The sequence below is a fragment of the Triplophysa rosa genome, linkage group LG16 (assembly GCF_024868665.1).
Source record: "Triplophysa rosa linkage group LG16, Trosa_1v2, whole genome shotgun sequence".
NCBI lineage: Eukaryota > Metazoa > Chordata > Actinopteri > Cypriniformes > Nemacheilidae > Triplophysa > Triplophysa rosa.
The window spans coordinates 3,815,909-3,827,839 of NC_079905.1; the positions used below are offsets into that span (position 1 = coordinate 3,815,909).

Here is an 11,931-nt window from a genome sequence, read left to right on the forward strand (position 1 = left end):
TCCACTTTAGACAGCTCTTGCTTTTTAATAGGCCTAAATATCTAGCAACATGAATGAGAATAACTTTTTTCAAGTTTTGGGGGTTAGAAGATGTTTATGCTTTACATCCTTGAGAATCTTAATGCATTGCGTCTTCTGTAATGAGCTATAACTGAACCTAGAATTCCAACTTCTGCTAAGTAACTGATTACATCAGTACGGGTACTCTTTTTTTGATTCGCCTGTTTGTCGTCCTCTGGAAGTTCATATAAACCTAGACCGCGACCACTAGATGAGCGAAATGTATAAGTTATTGCCACTGTGTTGGATATTTACAATTCTTACTGACAAAACCAAAAACACTAAGAAAATAAAATAAAAAAATAAGCGCAGCATAATTGACTGTTACACAAAATGAGTCAATGTTTCAAATTCGCTGTTGGCTATGATAATGAAACGTTACATTGGATACATTTATAATTAGGCCTATTTCAAAACTAGGGTAAGTAATGTGGAATAAATCACATGAGAGCTTTTCCCCATATTCTTACACGGGAGCATCAGATACTGATTTCAGTTTCGATTTGAAGGCTGGTGAACAAGGAAGCTCTTTATCCGTTGCAGGTAGTCTGCTTTAAATGAAAATGGCTCTCCTTGATGTCTGCGGAATATCAGACTGGGTAAAAGAAGACACGTTCAACCCAGAGAGCGCATCGGTTGATAGAGTCAACCACTTCAGTTTTGCAGCCCGGGAACCGGAGTTCGCCGTTCCGATCGGAGTGGATGTGAGTTGTAGGCTACCTTTCGTTATCGTTCTTCATTACGAGTCGTTTCATGTACCACGTTGTTAACTTAAGCGTCTGCTCTGTGGTATCAGTATCCCGTTTATTTGGAAAACAGATATCAGCATGCATTTTTTTGTGTGTGTTAAAGTTGTTACAAAAAGTTCATTATTAGACCGAGGATACTTAACCCTTTGGTCAAGTATCTTTGGTTAAGTATGGCAGTTTATGACCATTTGTAGCACTGTAAATTTCAACTTTTTTTAAAGCGTGTGCCTGCTTTAGTAACGCAACTCAAAGGTTATGGGTTCGACTCATAGGGAACACACATACTGACAATGTATGACTTCAATGCACTAAATAAGCTTTTGCTGAATGTGTAAATATTATTCTTATACTATGATTTGCTATGTCCTTTCTTTTTTTTTCAGCCAGCTGAGTTTTTAAAGCCACTTACAGAGAGTGAAGATGGAGTAGAGGGTGTCAGAATTAAGCTGGAACATGGCACCACCACTCTGGCCTTTAAATTTCAGCATGGGGTGATGGTGGCTGTGGATTCAAGAGCCTCTTCAGGGTCTTACGTCAGTAAGTGAAGATCAGATATTTTTATATTTATCTGATATGTTTGTTATGACATATTGACACAATAAGATGAACCTATAAGTTCACTTATACAGAGCCGATATTTTAAACAATAGTGCATAAACAATTTATGCATGATGCATGCTTAGAAATTGCAAATTAAACTGCAACATGCCATAGTCGCGTGTATTTGTTTGGGACTGATTACACAACGTTGTCTAACCAATGCTATCATCAACATACAAAATATGTTAAATAGCCATTCCCTGACTGAGTTGGTTATTTCAAGGCACTCAGATGTTTAAAAAGGTGATTGAAATTAATCCCTACCTACTCGGAACCATGTCTGGAAGTGCTGCAGACTGTGTTTATTGGGAGAGGGTCCTGGCCAAAGAGTGCAGGTGAGTATGTGTACATAGACTATGCCAGGACACTGATGCATATAAACATTAAGAACATAACAAATATCTTATATTACAAATAAGTACATACATTTATCACAGTAAAAAAATACCTTATACTTAAGCCCAACCATTAATATTAATCAACACTCAAGACACAGTATGGCCAGCTAATTCTGTTTTTTCTATGCTAATAAAAATAGTTCTGAACAAAGCCAATATACTGTATAGGATCGACTGCTTATTACCAGTGAGCTTATCTAATGCAAAATTCCCTTTAGAATTTACAAGCTGAGAAACAAGGAAAGAATATCTGTGTCTGCTGCCTCTAAGCTGCTGGCTAACATGGTAGCAAATTATAGGGGCATGGGTCTTTCTATGGGTACCATGATCTGTGGCTGGGACAAGAAGGTAAGTTTTTAATAAACAAACATTTCTTATAATAAAACATTATGATATCTATATGTACTGCTGCAGGTTATAATCTCTTTGCAGTGACACTAAAAAAAGATATGGCTAAATAATGCATAACAATAATGCGTGTAATTTGTAAAATCTGTATAAATTATATTAAAATATAATTAAAATCCGGAACTTGTATAACCAACATACATGTTTCACATTCTTTCTGGGAGATGAAAACATTGTATTGCATAAAGACTATATGAAGTATTAAACTACAGAACTTTATGAAGTATTAAAACCAGTTATCACAAACCATTCCAATACGGCACCAAATGAAGCTGCAGAAATTCCTCCCATCTGGCAGTGACCAGTCAAATGGGTGGTCCTGTCCCAAGCTGGCTCAATTGGTTTAACCAATGTTGCAATGTTTGATCACCCAAACAACAGAAAAATTACTAAACTGGGATAACATAATTTTTTATTACACATAATATATTTTAATAATTACTTTGAGCCTTTCTGTATTTGCTAGATTGAGTTCTTTCCAGACTAAAGGCTGGTTTACACCAAGATTGATAACTATAAAGATAAAGAACTATAACAGTATATTAGCATAACAGTATATTGATTATTGATCAATTTAGGGTCCTGGGTTATACTACGTTGATGAGGATGGATTGCGACTGAGTGGGAACATGTTTTCAACGGGGTCTGGGAGCTCCTATGCCTATGGTGTGATGGACAGTGGATTTCGCTATGACTTGACAGTGCCAGAGGCCTATGATTTAGCCCAGCGAGCAATATTTCATGCCACACATAGGGATGCCTACTCTGGAGGAACAGTGAACAGTAAGTGTAAAAAAAATCACCCTAAAAACTTTGACAAAATTGACATATTGCTCCCTTTATTTTTTTAAATGTTAGGGTGCTGCTACTTCCCACTTTTGAATGTGACTATTCATGTCTACACCATAGTCACATTATAGCTGTCACCATAGTTCAACAGACCACCAAAGTAGTACTTTATTATTTAGCCCTTCACAAATCAGTAAAACATTATTTTTTTCTTTCAGTGTACCACATGAAAGAAAGCGGCTGGATAAAAGTCTCACAAGAAGATGTTGGAGACCTGTATCATCGCTTTGCAGCAGAGAAAAAGTGAAATTGTTTATTTGAACAGTGAAGAAACAATAAATACTGCTAAAATAAACTATTGTCTGTTATTTAGGTCATTTATTTGGTTGTTTTAGTGTGATTGTGCATTCTGTTACAATTCACATCTTTTATCACTGTGCATTTTGCAGCGTAATGTGAACATCTTTTGACAGTAGGGTCAAATCAGGGCAGACTTTAGGACTTTGTCAATACAGTGGCAAAGATTGACTCACCAGCTTCACTCTTTGTGTGTTTGACAGTGAACTGACTGGTTGGTTTAGTTGAAGAAGTGCAAGATTATTTACAATATAACAAAGAACCAACATTCTCCTTTGCTCACCAATACAGTAGTGACAACATAACCAAAAAGGAAATGAACTACTATTTTAATAAGTGCACATACACTCACCTAAAGGATTATTAGGAACACCATACTAATACGGTGTTTGACCCCCTTTCGCCTTCAGAACTGCCTTAATTCTACGTGGCATTGATTCAACAAGGTGCTGAAAGCATTCTTTAGAAATGTTGGCCCATATTGATAGGATAGCATCTTGCAGTTGATGGAGATTTGTGGGATGCACATCCAGGGCACGAAGCTCCCGTTCCACCACATCCCAAAGATGTTCTATCGGGTTGAGATCTGGTGACTGTGGGGGCCATTCTAGTACAGTGAACTCATTGTCATGTTCAAGAAACCAATTTGAAATGATTCGAGCTTTGTGACATGGTGCATTATCCTGCTGGAAGTAGCCATTAGAGGATGGGTACATGGTGGTCATAAAGGGATGGACATGGTCAGAAACAATGCTCAGGTAGGCCGTGGCATTTAAACGATGCCCAATTGGCACTAAGGGGCCTAAAGTGTGCCAAGAAAACATCCCCCACACCATTACACCACCACCACCAGCCTGCACAGTGGTAACAAGGCATGATGGATCCATGTTCTCATTCTGTTTACGCCAAATTCTGACTCTACCATTTGAATGTCTCAACAGAAATCGAGACTCATCAGACCAGGCAACATTTTTCCAGTCTTCAACTGTCCAATTTTGGTGAGCTCGTGCAAATTGTAGCCTCTTTTTCCTATTTGTAGTGGAGATGAGTGGTACCCGGTGGGGTCTTCTGCTGTTGTAGCCCATCTGCCTCAAGGTTGTGCGTGTTGTGGCTTCACAAATGCTTTGCTGCATACCTCGGTTGTAACGAGTGGTTATTTCAGTCAAAGTTGCTCTTCTATCAGCTTGAATCAGTCGGCCCATTCTCCTCTGACCTCTAGCATCAACAAGGCATTTTCGCCCACAGGACTGCCGCATACTGGATGTTTTTCCCTTTTCACACCATTCTTTGTAAACCCTAGAAATGGTTGTGCGTGAAAATCCCAGTAACTGAGCAGATTGTGAAATACTCAGACCGGCCCGTCTGGCACCAACAACCATGCCACGCTCAAAATTGCTTAAATCACCTTTCTTTCCCATTCTGACATTCAGTTTGGAGTTCAGGAGATTGTCTTGACCAGGACCACACCCCTAAATGCATTGAAGCAACTGCCATGTGATTGGTTGATTAGATAATTGCATTAATGAGAAATTGAACAGGTGTTCCTAATAATCCTTTAGGTGAGTGTATATAATGCTCTTATTTAGTGTGTATTATCTTTTTACACAACTGATATTACCATATTAATAAGCTTTACCTGTCCTTTTTCTAAAATATGGTTAAATCATACAACAGTAATAATTTAACACAACATATCTTATATTTTACTCACATTATAACGCCCCCTGCCAAGCACAACAAAAATAGTACAATTACACAACATGGAAATTAGCTAGTTTGAAACATATTACATACCTTTATTTTCCATTATTTATTTAAATATAGAATTACTTTTAGCACATTTTTCAGAATTTTTACCTTAATGATCAAAAACATAAAAATAAATTGTTGGATTAACCCTTGTATGGTGTTTTTTTGTTACAGTGTTTACAGGTCTAGTGGACCGACAGCATTATTTGGTTTATAAATCAATAAAGCCATACAAAAACATTTCTAAGATACTTTACAGATGTTACTTTATTGCAATTTCAAGCAACACAGACACGATATATGGTTAATATTTGTCGTTAGTTAAATATTTGTCTCAGTTAAATTACATTAATAAAAATGTGCTGTTTTTTGTGAAAATAAAATGTACTTTAAAAGTAAAATGTATTATATGGGTGAAAAAAAATCATGTTTATCTTATTAAGCAGGCATTAAGCAGATGCTTATATCCAAACCGACTCACATTATATTCATATTAAATTATATTAATCTGCAATATACATTGAAGATACAGTGAGGGAAATAATTATTTGATCCCCTGCTGATTTTGTAAGTTTGCCTGCTTACAAAGAAATGGGTCTATAATTTTTATGGTGGGTTTATTTTAACTGATAGAAACCGAATATCAACCAAAACATCAGGGGGAAAATGGATATAAAGGTTATAAATTGATTTGCATTTCAGTCAGTGAAATAAGTATTTGATCCCCTGCCAACCAGCAAGAATTCTGGCTCCACAGATTGGTTATGTGCCTATATGGACCACAGATTAGTCCTGTCACTTTAAGAAAGTACTCCTAAATCAGCTTGTTATGTATATAAAAGATGCCTGCCAACAGAATCTGTATCTTCCAGTTCAACCTCTCCAACACCATGGTCCAGACCCGCCTGGCTCGTCTGAAGTTTGACAATGAACATCAAAATGATTCAGAAAAGGCTTTGGAGAAAGTGCTGTGAGACCAAAACTGACTCCTGTGTTTGGAGGGAGAGAAATGCTGACTATGAGCCCAAGAACATCATGTCTACAGAGAAGCACAGTGTTGGAAACATTCTGCTTTAGGGCTTTTTCTCTGCTACAGGTATACAGGATGACTTCACCGCATTGAGGGGTTGATGGACGGGCCCGTGTACCGTAAAATCTTGGACGAGAACCTCCTCCCCTTAACTAGGTCACTGAAGATGGGTCATGGATGAGCCTTTAACATGACAAAGACACAAAACATATTGCCAAGACCAAGACAGCCAAAGAGTGGCTTAAGGAGAAGCACATTAAATGTCCTAGCCAGTCTCTAGACCCTAGTCCTATAGAACCTCTGTGAAGGAGGCTAAAACTCCAATTTGCTGAGCGACAGCCAAGAAACCTTAAAGATTGACAGAGGAGTGGACTAAATGTATCCGGACACATGTGCAAACCTGGTGACCAACTATCAGAAATGTCTGACCTCTGTGCTTGCCAACAAGGGTTTCTCCACCAAGTACAAAGTTATTTTTTCTCGGGGATCAAATACTTATTTCACTGACTGAAATGCAAATCAATTTATAACCTTTATATAACATTTTTCCCCTGATTTTTTTAATATTCTGTCTCTATCAATTAAAATAAACCTACCATAAAATTATAGACCCTTCATTTCTTTGTAAGCAGGCAAACTTACAAAATCAGCAGGGAATCAAATAATTATTTCCCTCACTGTAGTCATGTTGTTTTACTTGTAGATGTTGGAGAGCGTGGTTGTCTTCTCTTTGTGGGTCAGAAGCAGCGCATTGCTATCGCCAGAGCTCTGATCAGACAACCTCAGGTCCTCATACTGGATGAGGTCACCAGCTCTTTGGACACTGAAAGTGAACAAATGGTACAACTATGCAATTTAAAGCTCACATACATCTATTTAAACATCTTTCAGTCTTACAATGTTTCTTTATTTGACAGGTTCAACAAACCCTGGCCAGTTGCCCCACCCAGACTTTGCTTGTGATTGCTCATAGGCTGAAGACCATTGAGAAGGCGGATCAGATTGTTATGATTGACGGTGGGCAGGTGGTGGAGAAGGGCACTCATAAAGAACTGATGGACAGGAAGGGAAATTACTATAAACTCAGAGAGAGGCTCTTTAATGACAACCAGGAAAAGGAAACTCTGACACAATAAAGGTCAAATATGCCAAAATATTGAACAGCACTCCACAATTACTGTAACAAATGTTCAATTAAAATTGTAAATATTTGCCTTTACATGATCACAGTCATAAATCACAAAGATCTGTGGCTTTAAAATATAGAACTGTACATAAAATAAATCACCACTCGAAAGGGTTTAAAAATCCTTTTTAAAAATATGATGTAAATCTGTGGCATTTTAGAAAATTATTTTGAGTGTAAATAAAGCATTGTTTCAAAAAGTTTGACTTGTTTTACTGATGAACTGTCAAGTTATATAAGGTTGTCACAATATAATATCACATTTTTGTTTCAAATAAATTAAATAATTTAACTATTAAATTCATTCATATCATGAACGTAGAGAAATATAGATAGTGGCATCTCCGTTTCAGATGTAGTCAAGACATGACATAAAACCATCAAAAGCTTTTATTCAGGATTCAATTCTAGCTTAATTTCTAAGTTTATAAAATCCCTTATTCCCCACACCTTAGATTAAAATGTTTTATTTATTTATTTAACATGGACAATGGACAGTCAATGACTGCCCCCAGAATTAGCTACAGAGCAAAATTTCACCTGCAGTCCCCGGGCAGGAATTCTAATACAAATTGCAGCTGTTACATACATCCTTCAGTAATAAAAAAACTCCTCCACATAACACCAATGTGAAAATTATATTAGCCATTCATCCAAATAGAAAAGCACTGAGGTGGCTTGTGGGCTGGATCAAAAGAGTTTAAGTCTGAATAGTGTTTACATGGATTCTGCAGTGAGTAATAGTGCACAATCAATTCTGTGAAACCACGTGACTTTCTTGAAATGCCAAAGTCACCAGTCCAGTTTATCTGTCAGTCTGCCTGGTAGCACCATTGTGTTTGTTGTATTCTCATCAAGAAAACCAAACCAGTATTTCAAACTAAGTTGTTGACAACAAATGTTCTGCAAACTATGCTGTCATGGTACTGTGATAGTCACCCTACTTTTTTCAAACATGATGTGATATTGAGTCCTGATGCATGAAAATAGCATTTTAAGTTATTATTTGTGTTTGTGACAGAAAATAATATCATGAAGTGCACATTAACTTAATAAAGCTTGCAGAAAATGTGAGCAAACTTCATATAGAATCTAAAGAATAACTATAGTTCTTTCTGGTTTATCTGAATACTGACCTCATTTCACATTACCTCCTTATAAAAGCCAACAATGGTCCAAAAAAACTATTTTTTGTTATTATAATCTTGATATGAAATGATTGCAGGCACATACAGTCGGTATATTAAAGACCAATATGGGGATGATAATGAATTTGTATATTTTAGGTTGGGCTGTGGTGACTATCAAACAAGTAAACCTTGCTTTGCTTAAAAAAAGGGTCCATTGTTGTTTTTCCTGGTTACATATTTGCCTGTTTGGCTGAGTGCCCAGACGCACCTGGCTCTGGGCATGTTGTACCACCTCCTAATGTTGGCAGGGCAAATGACAATGATCTCATCGCCATTTTATAAAGGTGACACATTTTTACCTGCTGCAAAATGGCTGCCACAATTGGTATCTATGTATGTCAATATGCCAGAGTATCTGTTTTTCTCTGATATATTTTGGCAATGCTATGCCTATATTGATGCACAGGGGCTTAGAATAGAGTTAGCATTGTAAGCATTGCCAAATTTTGGGATTTGGGTATCACCGTATGTATCAGTACATTTTAAGATGCAATGTAAAAATTGAAATGAAGCCTGTATTTATTTACTGCACAAAAATGATTTGCTTGACTAATGATTCATTCTGATCAATAATGAATTCAGAGTTTACTGAACTTCCCAAGTTAGTGAATGCAGAATTAGTTTTGTGAAATCACGTGACTTTTTGTAAACACTCACAGTTGCCGGTCCGGTTCATGTGGCGCGCTGGCATTGCCATTTTGTAACTGCCGGCCATTTTGTGACTGAAAAACAAAACGTGCCAAATAATAGCTAAGGGCAAGTGGGTGCATGTGCACATATTCTTACTTTCACTCTCTAAGTAAATGACAGTTCTTCTATTTTTCGATGCGTTTACGTTTATAACCACACCACGAGCTAATGTTGAGCTTTTTATATAATCCATTCTCTTTCCCTTTTTTTCAATATTAATGAAACTCATTTTTGAGAAGACATGAGTAATGGTTCATAAGAAAATCAGCTTATTTTTGCTGCATTGAGTTTACCATTTTTGTAATCACATTAGTTGTCATAACATTTATTTGTCACTATGTGGACCAATATTTAGTATTCCCCTAAATATTCCAAAATGCTAATTTCTATTGATCATCTTTGTTTGAGCCCTTAATGGAAAGTCCCTATTGTTCTTGTTTTTGCAGTTCAGGTTGCTCACTGGTTGCGTTTGATTCATGACTGCGATGTTGTGTTTTATCTCCCCCTATCGGAAAAGGAAATGCCAACAGTGATAGTCTGATCTACATTACATGCTACTGCTTGAGAATAACTTTTTACATTACGCCATTACATTGTATAAAAACTTTCACTAGACACTATTGTTGTACTAGGCACTATTTTTTATTTCAAATAAAGAAAAAATATTAGTTAATATATTGTTAATATTAGTTAATATATTGAGTTAGAATTTTAGAACTTCATATTGAGCTAGACAACAGATAACACCAATTATGAGTATTTAAAGATGAAAGATTTTTTTCACTGAAATGACATGCTTAACCAGGAACGTCAGGCACAAATAGGAAGGTTAGAAGCTAAGAGAAGCCATTTTCTACTCCCCAATGAGATATTATAAAATGTCGGACAACAACAGACTTGTGCCACAAACATGCTACAAAATTACCCCCCCCCAAAAAAAACAAAGCTCTGTTTTAAAAAGGTGTGTGTGTGTTTGAAGCATATTTTTCTCTTTGAGTCCTGACAAAGCAGATCATTTTTTCCCGCCTAGTCTTCTTTTGGTTAGATTGTATAATCACGCCACCAGCGGCTGAATATCACATGCCAAGCATAATGACAACACCCTGGAAAGTACCGAGCCGGCACTCTTTCACTTTCCTTTCTTCTGTTTGTTGGTGATGCCAAGCCGAAGCAAAGCTACCAGTGACCTGAATGATGGGGGCGGGGAGGCAATGATAGATGCAAACAAGCCGCACCCTTGCCAAATTTATGAGCCTTCAACAATAACACTGTTTTACATCTCATCAATGATTATTCAGTTTTACCGCCACAGTATCAATCCTTAAAGTTCATATTATAAAAATATGAAGTGATAGTGTGGATGACAAAGCTGGGAAACTTAGGGAAATTCTTGTAGCTGTGGAAGAGCATTTTGCAGTATACACAGATAAAGAACCTGCTTCAATGACTCATCGAATAAATAATGAATGGCTCACTTCTAAAATATCTGTGAAACTGAAAGCATTTGGGTTTAAAAGAACAATACTGATTCTAGCAAAAACAAACATCAGAGAGCTCAGACACTGTGCTCCAGTATACATTATAAAACAGATAAATACATGAATAACACCTGAACAGTTGATCTGAATTTAAACACAATAGGGTCCAGCACTACCCTCATTCACCTTGACGTACATACACTAGAAGGGTTTGTGTCCCCTGCCGAGTGCACTTCTATGTTTATTTAAAGACAAATGTATTACCATTCTAAACAATGTCAGGCGTATGTACATATAATTGATAATATGTGACCCTGGACAACAAAACCAGTCTTATGGGTCAATTTTTCAAAATTGAGATTTTTACATAATCTGAAAGATGAATAAATAAGCTTTCTATAGATATATGAGTTGTTAAAATAGGACAATATCTGGCTCAGATACAACCGTTTAAAACTCTGGAATCTGAGAGTGCAAAAAATCTAAATATTGAGAAAATTGTTGTTGAAGTTGTTAATCAGGGGCACTGTGGCAGGCCATCCACTCACAAAAATAAAGTTTTTATATATTTAGGTAGGAAATTTACAAAATATCTTCATGGAACATGATCTTTGCTTAATATCCTAATGATTTTTGACATAAAAGAAAAATCAATAATTTTGACCCACACAATATATTTTTGTCTTTTACTAAAAATGTTCCCCTGCTACTTAAGACTGGTTTTGTGATCCAGGGTCACATATGATAATGACAAAAATGAAAATGATGTGATTCTAAAATAACTAGAAAATGTTATCAGCCTTTCTAGATGTTTATATATGATTTAACCTACTGTATATCAAAACATTGTTCACATAAGCAGGCCATGGAGGGCTGTGCCGGTTAGATTTGGTAATTTGACTGATAATCCCCCAAAGTTCCCATGGGTGTACTGCAAAGGGGGGGTGTAGCTTTATGGTTACTTCAACAGAAATGTGGTAAACACTGACTTTGTTACAGACCGCTTCTTTTAGGCTGGTAAGTCCCTTCAGAATCAGCAGTTTGGAGGGAAGACTGGTTAAGAGCACCCCCATGAGACTAAACACAGGACGGCGTCTGTAGATGACGTGAAGAGGTGGACTCTGTCAGACAAGAGGAGAAGAATGATATTAAAACATCTCTCCTTTATGTTGTTTGTTGTATATGTTTTTGTCCTTAATTGGAAAAGTGTTTTCTAAAATATTTTGAAAGTAAAGTGTTTTTAAACA

General features: G+C 36.7%; 1 protein-coding gene across 2 annotated transcripts; it reads left to right on the forward strand.

Moving 5' to 3' along the window:
• The first annotated feature begins 300 nt into the window (after nucleotides 1-300).
• Nucleotides 301-3,374, forward strand: LOC130566602 (proteasome subunit beta type-8-like). Of its 2 annotated transcripts, XM_057354191.1 has the most exons (7): nucleotides 301-481; nucleotides 604-764; nucleotides 1,193-1,346; nucleotides 1,633-1,744; nucleotides 2,026-2,155; nucleotides 2,794-2,998; nucleotides 3,223-3,374. In XM_057354191.1, the coding sequence occupies exons 2-7, from the start codon at nucleotides 618-620 to the stop codon at nucleotides 3,309-3,311; spliced, it is 837 nt and encodes a 278-aa protein (XP_057210174.1). In that variant the 5' UTR covers nucleotides 301-481; nucleotides 604-617; the 3' UTR covers nucleotides 3,312-3,374. The 2 variants fall into 2 exon arrangements, with proteins under 2 accessions (XP_057210174.1, XP_057210173.1); XM_057354190.1 differs by lacking the exon at nucleotides 301-481 and having other exon boundaries at nucleotides 550-764.
• The last annotated feature ends 8,557 nt before the right edge of the window (nucleotides 3,375-11,931 follow it).

What these genes read in the sequence shown, in the direction of transcription:
- LOC130566602 (XM_057354191.1), top strand. Translation starts at nt 618, where the DNA reads ATGAAAATGGCTCTCCTTGATGTCTGCGGAATATCAGACTGGGTAAAA. An exon ending in TCTGTGGCTGGGACAAGAAG is followed by an intron (nt 2,156 to 2,793) that starts GTAAGTTTTTAA and finishes TGATCAATTTAG; the next exon opens with GGTCCTGGGTTATACTACGT. An exon ending in CTCTGGAGGAACAGTGAACA is followed by an intron (nt 2,999 to 3,222) that starts GTAAGTGTAAAA and finishes TTTTTCTTTCAG; the next exon opens with TGTACCACATGAAAGAAAGC.